The sequence below is a fragment of the Leptodactylus fuscus genome, chromosome 8 (assembly GCF_031893055.1).
Source record: "Leptodactylus fuscus isolate aLepFus1 chromosome 8, aLepFus1.hap2, whole genome shotgun sequence".
In the NCBI taxonomy this organism is placed as follows: domain Eukaryota; kingdom Metazoa; phylum Chordata; class Amphibia; order Anura; family Leptodactylidae; genus Leptodactylus; species Leptodactylus fuscus.
In genome coordinates, this window is record NC_134272.1 from 95,197,963 (window position 1) to 95,218,264 (window position 20,302).

Here is a 20,302-nt window from a genome sequence, read left to right on the forward strand (position 1 = left end):
CAGGTTGAACCCCCCCTCCCCCCCAAGCACCGCAGAAGTGTTTGGCACCCTCACCTGTCACTTGTGTATAAATGTGCAGCCCCAGATATTGTGCTATACAGCCTGATGAAGGGACCTGAGCAGTCCTGAAAACTTCTGCAATCTCTCAGCATTTCTGTTAGCCATTAAAAAGTATCAACTACTGAAGACTCGCAATCTTAAAGTACCTACCTGTCATTCTTAGGGTTGGTTCACACTAGCGCTTGTATTCCGTCCGCATGGAGACCCCCCCCCCCCCCAATACCAATGCTAATGCAAGCGCTGTGCAGTTAAGCACACGGAGCCCATAAACTATAATGGGCTCCGTGTGATAGTGAATGAATTGTGCGGGCAGTGCGCGGCAAGCACACGGAGCCCATTATAGTTTATGGGCTCCGTGTGCTTAACTGCACAGCGCTTGCATTAGCATTGGTATTGGGGGGGGGGGTCTCCATGCGGACGGAATACAAGCGCTAGTGTGAACCAACCCTTAAGAAGGAGAAAAGTAATAACCTACTACAGTGACCCCTGGTGGGTTATTGGCAAAACAACATTAGTCCTCTAAGTTCACACTACCGTCGGTGTCCCACAGGTAGTGTCCGCTCAAAATCTGTCACGGACACTAGGAGCGGACACTTGCTGTGTCTGTGACACCTGTCATTTATTTCAATGGGCATCGGGTGCGTTCAGGGTTCCTGTGTCCGCTTGAGAAGTCGGACATCTTCACTTGCGGACAGGGAAGGACGGGCACGGAGTGCAAAAGAACGCACCCGATGCCCATTGAAATAAATGACCGGTGTCACGGACACAGCAAGTGTCCGCTCCTAGTGTCCGTGACAGATTTTGAGCGGACACTACCTGTGGGACACCGACGGTAGTGTGAACGCTCCCTAATAGGTGACCCTGGTAGGATTGTAAACTCTTGTGGGCCGGGCCCTCTATCCCCCGTGTCAGTGATCACTGCTAGGATTGTATCTGTTTGTATATTCTGTGTACTGTATGTAAACCCTCAAATGTACAGAGCACCACGGGATTAATATAATAATTAGGATCACATTGCCTATTAGGACAGATCCGGTAACATCAGGCCTGACTTTTCAATAAACCTAATAACATGGTGCGGGATTATTGTCAGACTGGTATTTCTATTCCCGGCTGTGGACAGCGCTGTTTCTATCTGTTGGATCTCATTGGCACAGCACAGGATACTTGTATGGCAGGTGAGAGACTATAGACCGGGCTCAGGGGATGATGACACTGCTTTACCTCATATGGAGAATTACAAGCCATTTCACTCCCCCGGGGGATTATGGGAAATCTATAATATAATAATGTAATGTCCGACAGCTGCCTACAGAGACACCTAGTGGTGAATCTGCTAAATGGCAGCACAAATGATCTAATAGCGACATCTGGTGGAGAATCAGCAAAATAACAGTCACCCAATAGAGCGACCTCTAGTGGTGAATCTGTAAAAGTAATTTCGTAATTCAGCAACACCCGCCGGGGCCCTGCAGAGACCATGGGCATCACCGCACCACGATTACATGCCACCCATGCCTTCACCGTCAGGTTCGCCGCTGTCACTCAGTATGACCCATATAGGACTTGTCCTGAGTTTTGCTCCCGGCTCTGTACTCATGAATATACAGGGTCATGTGTATTGGGCCGTATAAATGATTGTGTGCACGAGGCCCAGACAGATCCTAATAACGTGAGGCCGATACAACGCACATCTAGTGTAACTTACTGATAACACATTCACTGTCACTTCTCTGCCATCTTGTGCTGATATTCTGCAGAGGAGATGACAAGGAATCCTTCCACAGTTCTAGTAAGTGTCCGGCTCCTCCATGTTTGATCCCCAGCTCAGGGACATGATGGCGGGATCCAGTTTAGCTGAGACCCCCCCTCAGTGAGCAGGACAGAGGGGCCGGTCTGTGAGGAGAGCGGGGTCAGCACTGGACATGGGGACACTCCTGGAGCTCTGATCATCCATAGTCGCCGCACAAGGCCTGGAAAGCGGTTGTTGGTCCCAGAATGAGTTTTCGCACTGATGGCCGATATCACGGCCTGTCCACAGATGTCACGGCCAGAGCTCGGAGGCTTCTGCGTCAGTCCATGTGCGCAGGGTCTGGGTATCCGGATGCCATTACATAATCCGTATTCTGTGGAGAGGTCACTTGTATGAATACTCATTGTGGGCCGGACATCCCCTTTAAGGCTCCGTTCATATTAGTGTTGTGACCTTTCTTTGGGTGCGCCATCATTATGGGAGTCGTATTGGGGCCTCCATACACTGGATCCGTCACAGAAGCCATGATACTAGTGTGAACAGCGCCTATAGCTGCGGACTGAAGGTTAGAAATGACTTATACTAAGGTATCAGATCTGTGGGGTCTGACCCGGGCACCTCCGCCGATCAGCTGAACGAATGGGCCTGAGCTAATAAATGCAGCCACAATCAAATGTCCAGAACCTGGAGCAGCACCGTCAGCTGATCAGCAGGGGACAGGACACCCCAGATCTCATACTGTGACCTGGCCTAAGGAAGGAGGCGCTAACTGAAGTCCTAAAGGAGGATGTCCCCGTATATGAGGACCAGAACTACAGCGGGGGCAGAGGTGCCATGACTACCGGGCCCTGGAGCCTCAAGACCCATATACTCTCCAACCTACTATCCTCCCCTCCTTGTATTCTCCCCTTCCCCCATCTGTCCTCCCCTCCCCCCTTGTATCCTCCCCCCATCTGTCCTCCCCCCCCATGTATTCTCCCCCTTGTATCCTCCCCCCCCCCCTTGTATTCTCCCCTCCCCCCCATGTATCCTCCCCTCCCCCCATCTGTCCTCCCCTCCCCATGTATCCTCCCCTCCCCCCATCTGTCCTCCCCTCCCCCCATCTGTCCTCCCCTCCCCCCATCTGTCCCCCCCATGTATTCTCCCCTCCCCCCATCTGTCCTCCCCTCCTTGTATTCTCCCCTCCCCCCATCTGTCCTCCCCTTCCCATGTATTCTCCCCTCCCCCCATCTGTCCCCCCCCCCATGTATTCTCCCCTCCCCCCATCTGTCCCCTCCCCCCATGTATTCTCCCCTCCCCCTTGTATCCCCTCCTCCCCCCAGTCAGTGACTGTCAGATTGTGACGCTTCAGCCCCGTGTAATACATTATACAATAGAATCAAGAATCACATGGAGGAGTTTCCGTATTTCTCAGCTTTATTATTGTCACGTGTCCGCACTTCCGGCCCCGGCTGATGACGTGAATGTCCAGTAAGAAGTGACGTTTGTTGTGAGGCGCAGACAATTGGCCGCCGCGCTCAGATTTAGACCAATCACATTGCTCGGGTGTTGGTGACGTCATAGCGGTGCTGATCGTTTCTGGGTTATCATGTCGGTGATCGATCTGTTTATGGAGCTGCAGAACGGACTGAGCGCCGACCAGGATCTCCGGGAGGTGAGAGGGGACTGTGTGGGGGAGGGGCTATAGGGGCCAGGCAGTGTGGGGGAGGGGCTATAGGGGCCCGGCAGTGTGGGGGAGGGGCTATAGGGGCCCGGCAGTGTGGGGGAGGGGCTATAGGGGCCCGGCAGTGTGGGCTGCTGTAACAAGGTGGGGCATTGTTAGTTATATGGGCTGGAGACGGGGCTGTGCATGCTATACGGGGTGGAGGCGGGGCTGTGCATGCTATACGGGGTGGAGGCGGGGCTGTGCATGCTATACGGGGTGGAGGCGGGGCTGTGCATGCTATACGGGGTGGAGGCGGGGCTGTGCATGCTATACGGGGTGGAGGCGGGGCTGTGCATGCTATACGGGGTGGAGGCGGGGCTGTGCATGCTATACGGGGTGGAGGCGGGGCTGTGCATGCTATACGGGGTGGAGGCGGGGCTGTGCATGCTATACGGGGTGGAGGCGGGGCTGTGCATGCTATACGGGGTGGAGGCGGGGCTGTGCATGCTATACGGGGTGGAGGCGGGGCTGTGCATGCTATACGGGGTGGAGGCGGGGCCGTGCATGCTATACGGGGTGGAGGCGGGGCCGTGCATGCTATACGGGGTGGAGGCGGGGCCGTGCATGCTATACGGGGTGGAGGCGGGGCCTTGCATGCTATACGGGGTGGAGGCGGGGCCGTGCATGCTATACGGGGTGGAGGCGGGGCCGTGCATGCTATACGGGGTGGAGGCGGGGCCGTGCATGCTATACGGGGTGGAGGCGGGGCCGTGCATGCTATACGGGGTGGAGGCGGGGCCGTGCATGCTATACGGGGTGGAGGCGGGGCCGTGCATGCTATACGGGGTGGAGGCGGGGCCGTGCATGCTATACGGGGTGGAGGCGGGGCCGTGCATGCTATACGGGGTGGAGGCGGGGCCGTGCATGCTATACGGGGTGGAGGCGGGGCCGTGCATGCTATACGGGGTGGAGGCGGGGCCGTGGATGCTATACGGGGTGGAGGCGGGGCCGTGCATGCTATACGGGGTGGAGGCGGAGCCGTGCATGCTATACGGGGTGGAGAAGGGGCTGTGCATGCTATACGGGGTGGAGGCGGGGCTTTGCATGCTATACGGGGTGGAGGCGGGGCTTTGCATGCTATACGGGGTGGAGGCGGGGCTGTAGATGCTATACAGGGTGGAGGCGGGGCTGTGCATGCTATACGGGGTGGAGGCGGGGCTGTGCATACTATACGGGGTAGCAGTTAGAGGACATTCCTTCCACTCTGGAAATTTTCTTTAACTTTTGTGTTTTTCTTATTATCAGGAAATCAGGAGAGTTGTTCAGACTTTGGAGCAAACGGCGCGGGAAATCCTCATCCTCCTGCACAGCGTCCACCATGAGAGCGGCCTGAATAGCAGTAAGTGGTGACCCAGAGAGGGAGGAGCCGTAAAGAGGCCCCGCCTTGTCTTTGCTCTAGAGATCAGGCCATGCCCTGCAGTATTTATACATACAGTATATATATATATACTCTCATCAGCGGTGACATTACAGGGGTTCTCCGCCATAACTATAAAACCTCCCCCACCTACTTTCTAAATACCAGAATTTACCCGTATTCCTGGTCATGTGACCGCCCCATTCTCTGATTATCCAGTAACGATCCATTTCCCCATTTTCGGACATGGACCGTCTCCCCCCTCCCCCATTATACGTTCCCTCCAGTCTTCTTCCTGTGAGACGGCTCTTCCTTCTTTAAGGATTCTGTTTGTCCGCGCTCTTCTCTGCGCTTATACTGATAATCCATGTTCGCAGTAGAGGTCACTATAAGGGACATTATACTGTATGGCGGGCAGTATACCATGTGGGGAGGTGGGTGTTGTGCCATGTGGGCAGGTGGGTGTTGTGCCATGTGGGGGTCTGGCAGCCCCTCTCAGTACGCTCCTAGTCGTCCGCCTGTACTGTTCATCATAGTCAGCCATATTGCAGTAGTTCAGACCAGACGGGGTAACCTTCACACTCTACACCTGTCTCTGGTTACCTTACCCTACATACCAGGAGCGCCCCCCATAAGAGCTGCCATTTTGGAGATGTCACCTTCACACTTTGCTCCTTATTACAGTCACGTGGCCATTTTTCCTTTATCCAACACTTCAGCTTAAAGACCTGACGGCCATTCTCCTGATCTCTCTTCTCCTGTCAGTGGTTTGGCTGGTCAGTGTGTATTCAATTTGATCACTCTGTGACCTCCCAACACAGACGAGGCGGCAGGAGCCCCGGACCCCGCAGCACAGACAAGGTGGCAGGAGCCCACAGCACAGACAAGGCGCTAGGAGCCCCAGACCCTGCAGCACAGACAAGGCGCCAGGAGCCCCGGACCCTGCAGCACAGATAAGGCGCCAGGAGCCCCGGACCCCGCAGCACAGACAAGGCGCCAGGAGCCCCGGACCCCACAGCACAGATAAGGCGACAGGAGCCCCGGACCCTGCAGCACTCTCTCCTTACTCCACACACTGCCTACTCTGCTGCGGCTCCTGTTTTGCACATTAGAGTTGACCCTGTAGCAGTCAGGGCTGAATAAGTCGGCCATTTTGTATTATAAAACCTGGTAGTACAGCGTGTGTTATACTTCCCCTTTAAATGATCCGGTCCCCAGTACCCCTCTGGTTTCTGTAGTTCTTGTATTTATTTACTTTACAGTTCCTTCCCACTGCTGAGCACGTGACATACAGAGGCTTCCATGTTTGCGGTCCGTCCATTCCTCCCCCTGGTCACATGGTCACGCTCTCCGGCATTGACTCATCTACATTTATTTTCTCAGTACCTGAAAAATGCCTGAAGGCTCGAGAACACTTCAAGACGGTGCGGACCCAACTTGCTGCTCTGGCAACAAAATTCCCTTCAGATCAGTACTACAGGTGAGCGCTGGCCTGGGTGACGGGGAGTATATAGTATACAGCAGTGCAGCGTGATGATGTATCTGCAGTCGCTGCCGGCTCATGTGACTCTCTCACGGCAGGTATCACGATCAGTGGCGTTTCGTGCTGCAGCGTCTGGTCTTCCAGGCATCATTTCTGGTGTATCTGGAGAGTGAGGAGTTGGTGACCCGAGATGCCGTGGCAGAGATTTTGGGAAGTACGTGCTTATTGTGACTGTATTAGCACAGACCGTTGGGAGGTGTCATAAGTCTTCATAGGATGGGATTCTGCGCGGTTGCGATTTACTAGACATGGCTTCTCTTTTCTGAAATCTTGTTCTTTTCCATCCCAGTTGAAAGTGACCGTGAGAAGGGATTCCACCTCGACATTGAAGATTACCTGTCTGGGGTGCTGAACCTGGCCAGTGAACTGGTGAGTGGCCGCAGCTTGTGCCCGATCCCTCCGGGTGTTTGTATCTCCTGCACCTTGTGTGTGTGACAGGACTAATGGGGTTTACCTGTCCATAGCATTATCAGTCTGTGATCTGTGGAGGTCTGACCCCGCCCTAGATATATCATGGACAGTGACATCATCAGGGGTCTGCGCACAAGTTTAGGTTCATCCTTGTAATTCTCTTGTCTCCAGTCCAGGCTGGCGGTGAACAGCGTCACGGCCGGAGATTACGCCCGGCCTCTGCGTATCGCCACCTTCATTAATGAGCTGGATTTTGGATTTAGACTTCTCAATCTCAAAAACGACTCCCTGAGGAAGCGATACGATGGCCTGAAGTATGATGTGAAGAAGATTGAGGAGGTCGTGTATGACCTGTCCATCCGAGGACTAAGCAAGAGTCAGGCGACCCCATCAGAGGAGAAGTCCTAGACCCGGAGCCCCTCGTGTGACCCTGTAGTGGAGGGGAGAGCGGGTGCTGCGGTTATAAACTACAATATACCGGGAGCGGTGATGTCATCACATGTCCTATCTGCGGATCTGCTCCGCTCCGCGCTGCTCTTCTGCTTGTCACACATCACTTATGCTTTACTTCTGTCTCATCCTTTTTATTTGGAGATTCTGCGTCCAGCAGAGAAAGAAGATTTATCAGCCCAAATACTATTCACATCATCACAGCAGCGCAAAGAAGAAAAGGAAATGCTTATGGGGGTTTTTGTTTGTTTGTTTTTTTTAAACTGTTAGAAATGTTCTGGTATTGTCATATATGTCATGTCCTGACTCCGCTGCTATTGGTGTAACATCTTATTACCAAAATACACTTACTGAGAGCGGAGTGACATTGTCTCCAGACAGAATTCAGTAATAAAAATCTTCTACTGATCCCGAGTTATATCCTGTATTATACTCCAGAGCTGCGCTCACTATTCTGCTGGTGCAGTCACTGTGCACATACATTACATTACTTATCCTGTATTATACTCCAGAGCTGCGCTCACTATTCTGCTGGTGCAGTCACTGTGTACATACGTTACATTACTTATCCTGTATTATACTCCAGAGCTGCGCTCACTATTCTGCCGGTGCAGTCACCGTGCACATACGTTACATTACTCATCCTGTATTATACCCCAGAGCTGCGCTCACTATTCTGCCGGTGCAGTCACCGTGCACATACGTTACATTACTCATCCTGTATTATACCCCAGAGCTGCGCTCACTATTCTGCCGGTGCAGTCACCGTGCACATACGTTACATTACTCATCCTGTATTATACCCCAGAGCTGCGCTCACTATTCTGCCGGTGCAGTCACCGTGCACATACGTTACATTACTCATCCTGTATTATACCCCAGAGCTGCGCTCACTATTCTGCCGGTGCAGTCACCGTGCACATACGTTACATTACTCATCCTGTATTATACTCCAGAGCTGCGCTCACTATTCTGCCGGTGCAGTCACCGTGCACATACGTTACATTACTCATCCTGTATTATACTCCAGAGCTGCGCTCACTATTCTGCCGGTGCAGTCACCGTGCACATACGTTACATTACTTATCCTGTATTATACCCCAGAGCTGCGCTCACTATTCTGCTGGTGCAGTCACTGTGTACATACATTACATTACTCATCCTGTATTATACCCCAGAGCTGCGCTCACTATTCTGCCGGTGCAGTCACCGTGTACATACATTACATTACTCATCCTGTATTATACTCCAGAGCTGCGCTCACTATTCTGCCGGTGCAGTCACCGTGCACATACATTACATTACTCATCCTGTATTATACCCCAGAGCTGCGCTCACTATTCTGCCGGTGCAGTCACCGTGTACATACATTACATTACTCATCCTGTATTATACTCCAGAGCTGCGCTCACTATTCTGCCGGTGCAGTCACCGTGTACATACATTACATTACTTATCCTGTATTATACTCCAGAGCTGCGCTCACTATTCTGCCGGTGCAGTCACCGTGTACATACATTACATTACTTATCCTGTATTATACTCCAGAGCTGCGCTCACTATTCTGCCGGTGCAGTCACTGTGTACATACATTACATTACTTATCCTGTATTATACTCCAGAGCTGCGCTCACTATTCTGCCGGGGCAGTCACTGTGTACATACGTTACATTACTTATCTTGTATTATACTACAACTCCCATCATGCTCCATTCACTTCCATGGGAGTTCCAAGAACAGCAGAGATAATATGCATGCTGGGAGTTGTAGTTTTGCAGCAGCTGGAGTGCTGCGGTTCCGTACCCCTGTCATAGACTATATGGCGGAGAGAACGTTCCTCTGTGCAGGACTTCTCTCTCTCTCTTTCGGCTGATTTGGAGCCTTAGGGAGGGTTCACACGGTATAACGTGCCGCGTGATGTGGCACGTAGACGCCGCGGGACCCTTTGCGGGCCGTTCACACTCCCATTGATTTCAATGGGAGCGGGGATCGTATGCGCCGCGCTATTTTGCGGCCGTGTTTCTGTCTCCCGGTCACTTCTATGGGGGTATCGGGCAGACTCTGGTCTTTATACGTTTTCGATTATTCCATTGCAGTGACCTGATGTTGTGTTGATCGGATTTTGATGCAATAAGAATAGTATCAGGGCCCCTGGTAATGTGCGAGGGCCCGATGGTGAATGGCGCGGATATGACACTTCTATAAACATTTCTTTGTACCGCTGACCACACACGGAGCACACGGCGGCCCAGGCTGACATCTTGGCGATTCTTCCTTCCGTGGCGGTGAACATTCGATCTCGCACAATATTTGATTTCTTCTAATACTTGGAATCCGATTGATGATTTGCAGACAGATACAAAGCGTGTTTGCTGCCGGAGGCTGAAGATTAATGAAGCGTTGCCTGTTAATGAGAGTAATGAGATCGCCGCGGAGGAGGCTCGACCTTGAATTAGCAAACTGGCTGATCAGATTCGTGCTCACGCGTTTTACTTTCCCCAGTCAATGCCGCAGCAGCGGTAATGATCCAAGGTCATGTGCTCCACCATGATGAAAGCCATTGATCAGTAATGACTCCGCAGCCACCAGTGCGACCGTCCCCTGATATAACCTGAGATCTGGTGTGTGGGGAGGGGGTGACGCGCCGGACCAGTCTGGAAACCTATAAGACATCACCGATCCTTCCATCACCCGGATACTACAGGTGCTATAGATCTACATGAGGGCGAGCAGAGGGGCTGGGGCTGGTCAGATATCACAAGATGCAGAATTTCCATTATATCTTTGTGTAGGACAAGTCATTCCTATTAGATTGGTCGGGGTCCGATCCCCCCACCAATCAGCTGCTGTGGTCATGAGATTGCACAGTGTATGGAGTGGGAAGCAAACAGCGCCGTACACTGTGCAGTGGTCATGTTGGGTATTGCGTCTTAGCTCATATACACGTGGCACGGACCACTACCCAGTGTGCACTGCTGTCTACTTCTGACCTCACATACAAACCCCACGGCTGTAGAAGCTGATCTGTGGGGGCACTGGACCTCCGCCATTCTGATACTGATGACTTATCTTATTATCCACACTAATGAACATTGAAATTGCAACACCAAGAAGGAAGTAGCCGGAGAGTTGTTAGGTCTCTGCAAGTGACCAAATATTCCAGCCCCTAACTCCAATATGTGACATGTGGGAGGGGCAGACAAAATAACTGACAGAACATTTTTTTGGTCAAATTTCGGATCAAGTATAAAGTGAGAAAAATTTTGATCATCCCCTTGACTCCATAACCCCCCCATCCCTGCGCTCACCAGACCTGCACTGTGTGAACCGCCATGATAGGATACAACTGGGACTTGTGTTTGCCCATAACCCTCTCGCCCGGATCCCGACGGCCACAGCAATGACCCGGGTAATAGAGACTGTGCAAGGCAGCGGCTGCGCAGATTTTATTCAAGGTTTTCCGATGCTGGATTTTGCACATCATTTGCATTTTCTAGATTAATAACCAACACACAATATGAGTCTGAAATCTGCTTCACCTTCAGGAACCTCCGCCAGGAAGCCTCAAGTGACTCAGGAAAGTGCAGGAGAACCGACAAACCCAAATGTGCTGCGATGTGACAACATAAAAGTGCAAGAATATTTACAAGTGGATGATGTCAGAGGGTGATGATGTCATCACTGCAGGAATATGAGGCCTGGAGCACAGACGGGAAGCTGCAGTAGATAATGGCATACATAGTAATACATCTAGAAAGTATGTGCCCCCCGCAGGACAGGACCAGAGCATTCCTGCTGTGCCCACATTGCTACGTATGCCGCCTCTACTATGTCCCTCAATATTACCACAGCCCAAATTCAAGACCACAACCCATCTGTGCTCCAGATAACAGGGGGGGGCGTTCAGTTGTGTTTTCCCAGGGGACCCCTACCCACCATTTGCCCCTGTTCCTTACAGATATTGTGTAGGGTATAACACGATGATGATGATGATGAAGATGTGTATGTGACGGCAGCCGCGAGGAGGCGAATCCTACAGTCCCCTGATTATTGATACAGAAAGTCCATGCGAACATCATCACACTCAAGAGGAGGAAACTCGGTTTTTGTGAGGTTTGAAGATTCCTTGTTTTTGTGCTTCTTCAGGTATCGCAGTTGGATAAGCGGGGAAGGAAGAAAATCTGCAGACAATGACCTGTAGCTGGTGCCCGGCAGTGAGGGATGTCTCCGACCCCCTCCCCATATATATATGTTCTGGCTCAGAATTACATTGTGCAGATGTTTGGGACCACCTCCCTATATATACTGTATATGTTCTGGTTCAGGATGACATTCTATGTATATGTTTGGGACCCCCCTCTTCATATGTTCTGGGTCAGAATTACATTGTGTAGATGTTTGGGTCCCCCTTCCATATATTCCAGTTCAGGATTCCATATGTTCAGATGTTTGGGTCCCCCTCCCTATATGTTCTGGCTCAGAATTACATTTGTGTTTGGGCCCCCTCCCCACATATATATGTTCTGGTTCAGGATTACATGATTACATTCTATGTAGATGTTTGGGACCCCCCTCTTCATATGTTCTGAGTCTGGATTATATTGGTGTACATGTTTTATCCCCCATCCCATATATTCTAGTTTAGGATTATACTTGTGCAGATATTTGGGTGGTTTCCCCCTCCTCATTTGTTTGGGTTCAGGATTCCATATGTTCAGATGTTTGGATCCCCCTCCCTATATATTCTGGGTCCTGATTACATTTGTGCAGATGTTTGGGCCCCCCTCCCCACATATATATGTTCTGTTTCAGGATTACATTCTATGTAGATGTTTGGGACCCCCCTCTTCATATGTTCTGGCTCAGAATTACATTGTGCAGATGTTTGGGACCCCCTCCCCAAATATATACTGTGTATGTTCTGGTTCAGGATTATATTACATGTATATGTATGGGTCCCCCACCCTATATATTCCGGGTCCTGATTACATTTGTGCAGATGTTTGGGACCCCCCCCCCCCTCCCCACATATATATGTTCTGGTTCAGGATTCCATATGTTCAGATGTTTGGGCCCCCCTCCCTATATATTTTGGGTCCTGATTACATTTGTGCAGATGTTTGGGACCCCCCCCTCTTCATATGTTCTGGCTCAGAATTACATTGTATAGATCCCCCATCCCATATGTTGTAGTTTATACTTGTGCAGATGTTTGGGCCCCCTCCCCACATATATATGTTCTGGTTCAGGGTTACATTCTATGTATATGTTTGGGACCCCCCTCTTCCTATGTTCTGGCTCAGAATTACATTGTATAGATCCCCCATCCCATATGTTGTAGTTTATACTTGTGCAGATATTTGGGTGGTTTCCCCCTCCTCATTTGTTCGGGTTCCCCTTCCCATATTTAGGATCGGTTTTGCACTGTGCTTATCATTATATTTGGGAGGGCGTTTCGCCGCTTCTTCCAGGATCCTAGCTCACTGGAATAGTTTTTCATTTGTTGGAACCAGTGTTGAGTTCGGGAACTATCACTGTCCCGAAAAACAAACCCCTCCCTCCTGACCTCCAGGAGTTCAAAGGTCTCTTCACAGTCGGGGTCAGTGGACACCACACAGTGGCCAAGTCTCAGGGGTTCTCTGACCATCACAAATTTCCCATTACTTTTGTCTTTTATAAGCACCAATACGGCATCCTTCACCGTTCTGTCAGCGCAGCCGCTTTCCAGGCCGGAGTCTGAAGTTCTCTTTACGTTCACCATCAGCAGTGCATGCACATTGTGGAACTTTAGCGCCTTGCACCCCTTCTTGACCCATTGTCCGTCTGTAGGTTGGGCCATCTGCAGGAGCCCCTCTTTAATAAATCGCGTCTCCTCCCTCGGCCAGCCAACCTGCTTGACGGCCATCTCCCTCATCTCAATGTTGGTCACTTCCCTGTTCTTCTTGCTCTCCCTGCGGAAGGAGCGTAACGTCCACGTGTTCCCCTCCTGCCGGGTCTTCATGTTGATGTGCTCGAGGTGGGATTCGATCCTGCTCTTGGCTTCCCACAAGCTGCTGTGATCCGGGTGAAATTCAGTTGTGCTCTTGAGGATCCGGCTCAGCAGCAGCGGGTACTTGGTGACTCTCTGTAATGGCGCCATGAGGAAGGAGCGCAGGTTCATGCGCCGCAGGGCGGTGTTATCATTCTGGGACACGTCTAGGAAGATTCTGAAATAAAGAGAAGATAGAAGGAGCCTTAGATGTGGTCAGGACTAGGGACAATATAGTCTACATACATCATGTGGAGACAGATGCTGCAGAACCTCTTAGTGGCGAAGTGACTTCATAACAATGAATAAACCCGAGGCCGAGCTAAGATTAGAAGGGACCTTCATGTACGTGAAAAAAGTAGAAAACTTGTTCCCAATAATTGACACTTTGCAGGATTATTGCTGACACGTCCGGCGGTGTCTGCGCCAATACATGTGCGCCATTTACACCAGATTACTGGGATTAGTGAGGATTATTACTCCTCCATTCACAGCCCGCCATCATTCATCTCTGACAGCCCCGCCTGGTCTCACCTCAGCAGCTCCTTCTCCTTCTCCAGGGTGTTCAGTGTGGCCATGGAGGTTGGTTGGTGGAGGCAGTAAGTCTGGAAGGCAGGAAGCATGTTCACGAAATCCAAGAAGATCTCCCCAATGCAGACGGTCATCAGGTCATCATCCCCCTGCAGACAACAAGCAAATATCATACAACAGGGCTCAGCGAGATCCTGCAAAAGGCTAAACTGTGACTGGGCGAGAACCGAGGCCTAAAGGGGCTTATGGTGCAAAATACAAGTGGCAGCATTGAAGGGCTTGTCCAGACAACGTCCTATAATAAGTCCTGTGTGGTCAGACTGCAGTATTAAAGGGACTAACAGTGTGAACGTGTGTCTAGGTGACAGTGCTGGTGCGTCCGCTGCCCCGTATATCACTTGTCTGCCCTGACTGTAATATTAGGTCATGAGATGCCTGAAATGTCTGCCAATGTGTTGGGATGTCAGGCGGTGCCCTGGTACTGATGGAGGTTTATGGGATGTCAGGCGGTGCCCTGGTAATGATGGAGGTTTATGGGATGTCAGGCGGTGCCCTGGTAATGATGGAGGTTTATGGGATGACAGGCAAGGTCATGGTGTTGATGGAGGTTTATGGGACGTCAGGCGGGGTCATGGTGTTGATGGATGTTTGCGAGATGACGGGCAGCGTCCTGATGTTCCTGGGATGTCAGGCATTGTTGTGGTGTTGATGGAGGTTTATGGGATGTCAGGCGGCATTCGGGTGTTGATGCACCAAGTAATATCTACATTCAGTTTTGCATTTCCTACTACATCATGTCCCATATGGATGTGAGGTTGCGCCTGCGGTGCTGGAGAGGAGTACGCGCGGTATCTATGAGCCGGGCTGGAGCTGTCACTGAGGGCTGGTGGGAATAGGGGAAGGGTCCTCATAAAAGAATGACTACAGAAATGAATACGTGTTACTCTGGCGCTGGGTCTGCTGTTATATACATATCTATATACCCATTTACCTGGTCAAAGGCTTGGTCAATTTCCTCTTGTAGAACCTCGAGGAACTTCTCGTTGAGGTCGATGAGTTCCTGTATGTTGCTGAACACAACAGCCAGCTGTTCCCGTGTCAGCAATCCCGCCGTCTGCATAGGTAGGTAGAACTCCTCTTTTATTATCCGCAGATCCTCGCCGTAGCTTGATTCCGTATTGACAAACTCCAGCACGGCTTCCTTCCGCTCCATCCTACGAGTGACGCATTTCACACACAGCGTCTCTCTCCTTTTGCCTCTGCTCTCAGAGTCCATGGATGAATTGCTCTCCCCACAGTCTATACATGGCCGATGCGCCTCCCACGCCTCCAGGGACGCTGACGCCTCTGCTACCCGAGCCCTCCATTTTCTGGAAAGTGCATCTCCAATCCCACTGTCCACCCTTTCCACCTCTCCTGGCTTTACGGGTCTTGTGTTCCCTTCACATTCTTCCCTTTCATCATTGACCCCGACTATCCCACTGTCCGTGCTCAGGCTGCTGATGTTACTCCAGCGATGGCGCGATCGGTACGAGTGACCCATCCCGTAAGTGCTGTCTTTGTTGGAGCTGCAGGACGTCGTGGTGTTGGCCTTCATCAGAACCGGTCCTGAGTGATACAGAAGATGAGAATCGGCATTATGGATTATATTATCACATCACCTATCTCATGAGTGGTCTGATCTGCACCGCTGTATTGTGGCTCAGTGCAGGGACGACTTCTCTACAATTCCAGGGTGATTCTGTTTTCTAGCTCTAATATCTGGGGATTTCCATGTCTATGATATTAATTGCTGCGGCCTCTTCGCTGCTTACCAAGCACAGTGCCATACATTTTATAGTGGCTGTGTTTGGTATTGCAGCTCAGCCCCTTTCATTCGAATGACCTTGTGACCAATGGACGTGATGCCACAGGCTTAAGGTTTTCAAGCAGCTGATGGCGGGAGTCCTGGTTGTCGGACCCTAACCATCAAATTATTAATGACCTATCCCAAGGACAGATCATCCATATTACAGTCTAGAAAACCCCTTTAAGGACAGAGGAGAGCTGTGACCGCTTCTCAAGCAGGTTGGTTACCAACATTTTTGGGCTACATGCATATGGGAATTAGTTTGATACCTGATTTTTTACACCAATTTGCATGAAGATCTTACTGCAATCGCTTACATCGGCCACTGAATTCCTTTATGCATTGCAAATGGTTAAATCCTCAATGAAAATCTGCAGGTCTGAAATTTTGCAGCGCAGGTCAATTTATGCACAGAAAATTTCTACTCCGTATACAGGAGACAAAGACTGAAAAGCTGCAGAGAGACTACAAGAAAAATCTGCAGCAGAACAAGAACGGATCACGTGACGTGTTGCAGATTTCATTGCAGAAGTGATGCAGTGAATCAGATTTTAGCCTTTGCATTGGCCAATCCACAGCATATTATTGACGTGCTGCAGACATTGGCCCCGGGCGGACTGGGTGTACCGGGTGTAGTGAGATTCAAATAACCCTCATCCACACATTGGGGATCATCAATCCTTCTACCCCAGGCATAGACGGGCGATACTGTGGTGCCAAACATGAGCCAGAAGTCCCAAACCCAAATTGTGTGAATGTGAGTGGTGCTGGGATTGGGGCGAGGACGCTTCAGCCCCGACATAGTCAGTATTATTCACACCAGTTATCTGGCATGAGATATAATGGGCGCCAGTTAGGAATTCTGGTGCAAAACTTTACATCAATGGGCCTCAGTTGTAATACCAGACATGACCACGGACAGAAGTGGCGCTATTCTTTTAATCTAAGACATTCTTACTAAAGCTAAAGTAAGTCCTTCTATTGCATTTAGCAGTAATAAAGCATCTCCTGGTGTGCACGGTGATGGACAGCTACCATTCTCTCTGTCCTGCCTCCTCTTCTGAGCATGGTGGCGAGCAGCCGCTGCAATCTTCAGCTCTAACTGTTTCCGCTTGACGGCATCCGTGGGCATGGGGTCACTGAAATGTGGTCGCAGGCGACACCCGCGTTGGACCTTTCCAGATTCTCCGGCCTCGTGAGTCATGTCTGAGCTGGACCTCCGACACCCGGGGCTGCAGATCTGAAAATCAAAGCAGGCGTTTAATAGTGATCAGCCAGAGACAGGTGACTAAGCCGCTCGCCCACTCCCTGCTGCTTCAGTGTGTTGTCAGGCTGTGGCCCTGCGATTGTCCGGAGCCGCCGTCAGTGGGCGACTATCTGTGAGCGGCAGGTCTGTGCACATGGGGGTGGTGAGCTGAGGGCAGGGGTATATGAGTCACACTGCTCAGTATATAGATGTATATACGAGGCCGAATGGGATTACTACAAATACTATGCAATGTCCCAGCCTGCAGACAGTAAATGGTTAATACGGCAATGTTCTCGATACATTATCAGACCTGCTACATAATTGCTCAATCCGACCTCTAGTATTGATACAATCAGGACGTTAATGGAGAATTGATCAGAATAGTCTGGGGGGGGGGGGAGCAGGAATTGATATGGCGTCTTGAAGTATATTCCCCTTATTTGGAGGAACTGTCAGAGCGATGTCTGGAGAGTCGTCAGTCTGTGCGACCAACAACCTATAAAGACTGTGACACGAGATAAAAATAGGGGCCAAGGCGGAGGTAATACGGGACAGGAGGATATATCGTGTCACCCCGAGCGCAGCGCCCTCCGTACTTACACTAGTCTTGGGGTCAGAGGGCAGCTCAGTGCTTGATGTGTTTTTACAAATTTTAGTCGCCATGGTTACAGTAGGTGATTGACAGCTCTGTCGCTCTGGTACGGTATCGGATTTTGGGGTATCACATGGTGCAATGCTTGGGGTCTCAGCACTTTCAGAGGTGCAGCTGTGAACGAAACAAAGTCAGAGGATCAGTAATGTGAAGAGCAGAAGATGTCACCTGTATCACAAGAGACTGCAGCACTGAATCCTCCTCCACCTGAGCTGTGCAAGAACGCAACGTAACTCCCCCCAAACACACTATGTCTGCCTCAAAGAAAACCCAAAAGTGTTCTCTGCAAAAATGAATGCAGCAAAATACAGGGAACATCTGAAGGTAAACCTGCAGCAGTCTGCACGAGAACGGCAACAACCCCAAATGGAAGTGGAAAGGGTTAAAAACAATTCCAAAATCTTGACATGGATAAGTCAAGAGCTGGACACAAGTGACAATCTGTGGCTGCATTTCACACTTATTGCCCCCTTGTTCTCCACTTACAAAGTTGCAGAAGTTTTGCAAAGATAAATAGGAAAAACCCAATATTCCCATCTGCAAAGTCAGGACAATAGCGGAGAGTGTAAAGCGTTAATCATTTTACTTCTAAATCCGGTTACCTTTTCTTGATCAGGTCCAGGGCTGATCCTATCAGGCCATCCTTCATTTTCTGCAGCTTGGCACCATAACCGGACAGGTCAGTTGCTTCTAAAAGCAAAGATGGACAGCAAGAAGAATGGGCTTCAGAAGAGAGACCCTGCTCAGCCATTCCGGGGAATCCACTAGAGCTACTGGTATCAGACACATGGGGTTCACACACCACAAGCTCCGCTCTCGTGCTATGCATGTTTAACGCCTGTAATGGAAACCTTGAAACAGGACTGGAACAAATGGGAGCTGTGAATGCAGGCCGGCATGAAGGGGAAGCTCTGTGGTCTAATAAACTATCCTGGACAATGGCCGCATCTCCATGGTTAGCGCCACTGTCAGGCTGGGGATGATCCAGCAATGCATCAGGTTCATGCAAACTAGGAGTGGATCCTTGCACATGGTCCAGGCTTGGAGAATCAGTACTAGGTGTCTGGTCAGGGGTGGTGTCTGGCTCAGGCTTGGGGGCTGTGGGTTGCAGGTGGACGTCTCTCATAGACAAACAGTTCTTTTCCTTATTGCGCATCCTCTTGAATTCTTCAAATGTTGGAATATGGAACCTGCTGGAAGTACCTGGCCTTCTATCAGTGACGGCCTCCAGCATTCTGCCTGGACATGGCCTCTGCTCCCTGAAGGACTCTGCAGTTTTTGACTTCACCAGACTTTTGCTTTCATTCTCCTCTTGATAAAGTGTCAGGTTTGGAGAACTATTTTGCCTGCAGAGCTGCAGCCTCCTCCTGGCCTCCTGCTTAATGTGCTCTGGGGTGGTTCTGTGATGGAAGAGACTTGTGCATTGCCTGTTTGCTGGCATTGTGCTACTTGCAAGTGCAGGATAACCAGCAGATATTGGACTACAGGGCGCCTTCTGTTTGCAGTGCTGGCATAATTTGTCTGCTGCTCCCCTTGCCAGGCAGTCCACCAAACAAGCCTGGGGACGAATGGGCCTGCTGGGTTCTACTATTTTGGAGCTGTGAGTTCTCAACTTCTCTTTCAGTTCCCGTTTGGCATCACCATTGGAGACCTTGTCATCTGCTGTAAGAAAAAGCCACTGATGAACTTTGGCAAGAGGAGGTGTAGGAAGGTCTCGGTGGCCTGCTACCCTCTCGGACAGGCCTTGGAGCGGCACATTTCCTGCAGATCCTTCAGATAAGTGTCTGGTACTTCTACAGTGCAGAATAAATTCACTATCCATGCTCCTATAGTGTGCAAACATACTCGACTCTGCCCAATGTAGGTTCTCCAAGCTCCGATACAGCCTGGGTTCAACATTCATGCCCAATGGTGCATTACCTGCATGACATGCTTGCAGAGGGTGAAAGTGCCCTCCAGCAAGATGGCAATCTACATTCTTTAATGGATGCATGCTGCTCAGCGAGGGCTCCTCTAAGCCATGGTTTGTGCACAGCAGATAGTTCTGGGGGCTTGGAATGACTCTGGAATGTTCATGCGTTTCATCAGCACGGATGTATGTCATAGCAGATGGACATGGAAGTTTTGCACACGGATGTTGAAGGAGATAGAGGGGTCCCTGTAAGCAGCTGTGATGATGTTGAGCGTCCATAGTATGGAAAGCAGCTGCTCAGTCTGCTGAGAGTACTCACATTCTGCCAGAATTACTAAGCACTTTACGTGGAGACCATGGTGGTGACGTTGCTGAATGGATCCACTCAGGTGATGTATCCTATACAAGAACAAAAAGGGAAGAATTACTATTTACAAGAATATGAACAAGAATATAACTACTATAATACTGCCCCCTATGTACAAGAATATAACTACTATAATACTACTCCTATGTACAAGAATATAACTACTATAATACTGCCCCCTATGTACAAGAATATAACTACTATAATACTACTCCTATATACAAGAATATAACTACTATAATACTGCTCCTATGTACAAGAATATAACTATTATAATACTACCTCCTATGTACAAGAATATAACTACTATAATACTACTCCTATGTACAAGAATATAACTACTATAATACTACTCCTATGTACAAGAATATAACTACTATAATACTACTCCTATGTACAAGAATATAACTACTATAATACTACTCCTATGTACAA

The 20,302-nt window shown here is 50.1% G+C and overlaps 2 protein-coding genes across 2 annotated transcripts in view; one reads left to right on the forward strand and one right to left on the reverse strand.

Moving 5' to 3' along the window:
* Positions 1 to 3,330: 3,330 nt before the first annotated feature.
* On the forward strand, positions 3,331 to 7,698 carry TSN (translin). The gene is made up of 6 exons (XM_075285820.1): positions 3,331 to 3,467; positions 4,764 to 4,857; positions 6,259 to 6,355; positions 6,457 to 6,572; positions 6,708 to 6,787; positions 7,001 to 7,698. Exons 1-6 carry the CDS (start codon positions 3,402 to 3,404, stop codon positions 7,235 to 7,237), a joined length of 690 nt encoding a protein of 229 aa, XP_075141921.1. The 5' UTR covers positions 3,331 to 3,401; the 3' UTR covers positions 7,238 to 7,698.
* Positions 7,699 to 12,655: 4,957 nt separating this feature from the next.
* LOC142216700 (uncharacterized) overlaps positions 12,656 to 20,302 on the reverse strand; it is a 35,724-nt gene continuing 28,077 nt past the window's right edge. Inside the window, exons 2-7 of the mRNA XM_075284724.1 lie at positions 18,191 to 19,899; positions 17,537 to 17,702; positions 16,723 to 16,927; positions 14,830 to 15,446; positions 13,842 to 13,987; positions 12,656 to 13,485 (exon numbers count right to left, since the gene is read on the reverse strand). Coding sequence (XP_075140825.1) covers positions 12,687 to 13,485; positions 13,842 to 13,987; positions 14,830 to 15,446; positions 16,723 to 16,927; positions 17,537 to 17,702; positions 18,191 to 19,692 — 3,435 coding nt within the window. The 5' untranslated portion in view covers positions 19,693 to 19,899 and the 3' untranslated portion in view covers positions 12,656 to 12,686. The remainder of the gene's footprint in view (positions 13,486 to 13,841; positions 13,988 to 14,829; positions 15,447 to 16,722; positions 16,928 to 17,536; positions 17,703 to 18,190; positions 19,900 to 20,302) is intronic.

Bases quoted from the DNA above. Each gene is read 5' to 3' on its own strand.
- TSN (XM_075285820.1), top strand. From the start codon at position 3,402: ATGTCGGTGATCGATCTGTTTATGGAGCTGCAGAACGGACTGAGCGCC. The intron at 3,468-4,763 runs GTGAGAGGGGAC...TCTTATTATCAG, and splicing joins CCGACCAGGATCTCCGGGAG to GAAATCAGGAGAGTTGTTCA. The intron at 6,356-6,456 runs GTGAGCGCTGGC...CTCTCACGGCAG, and splicing joins CCTTCAGATCAGTACTACAG to GTATCACGATCAGTGGCGTT.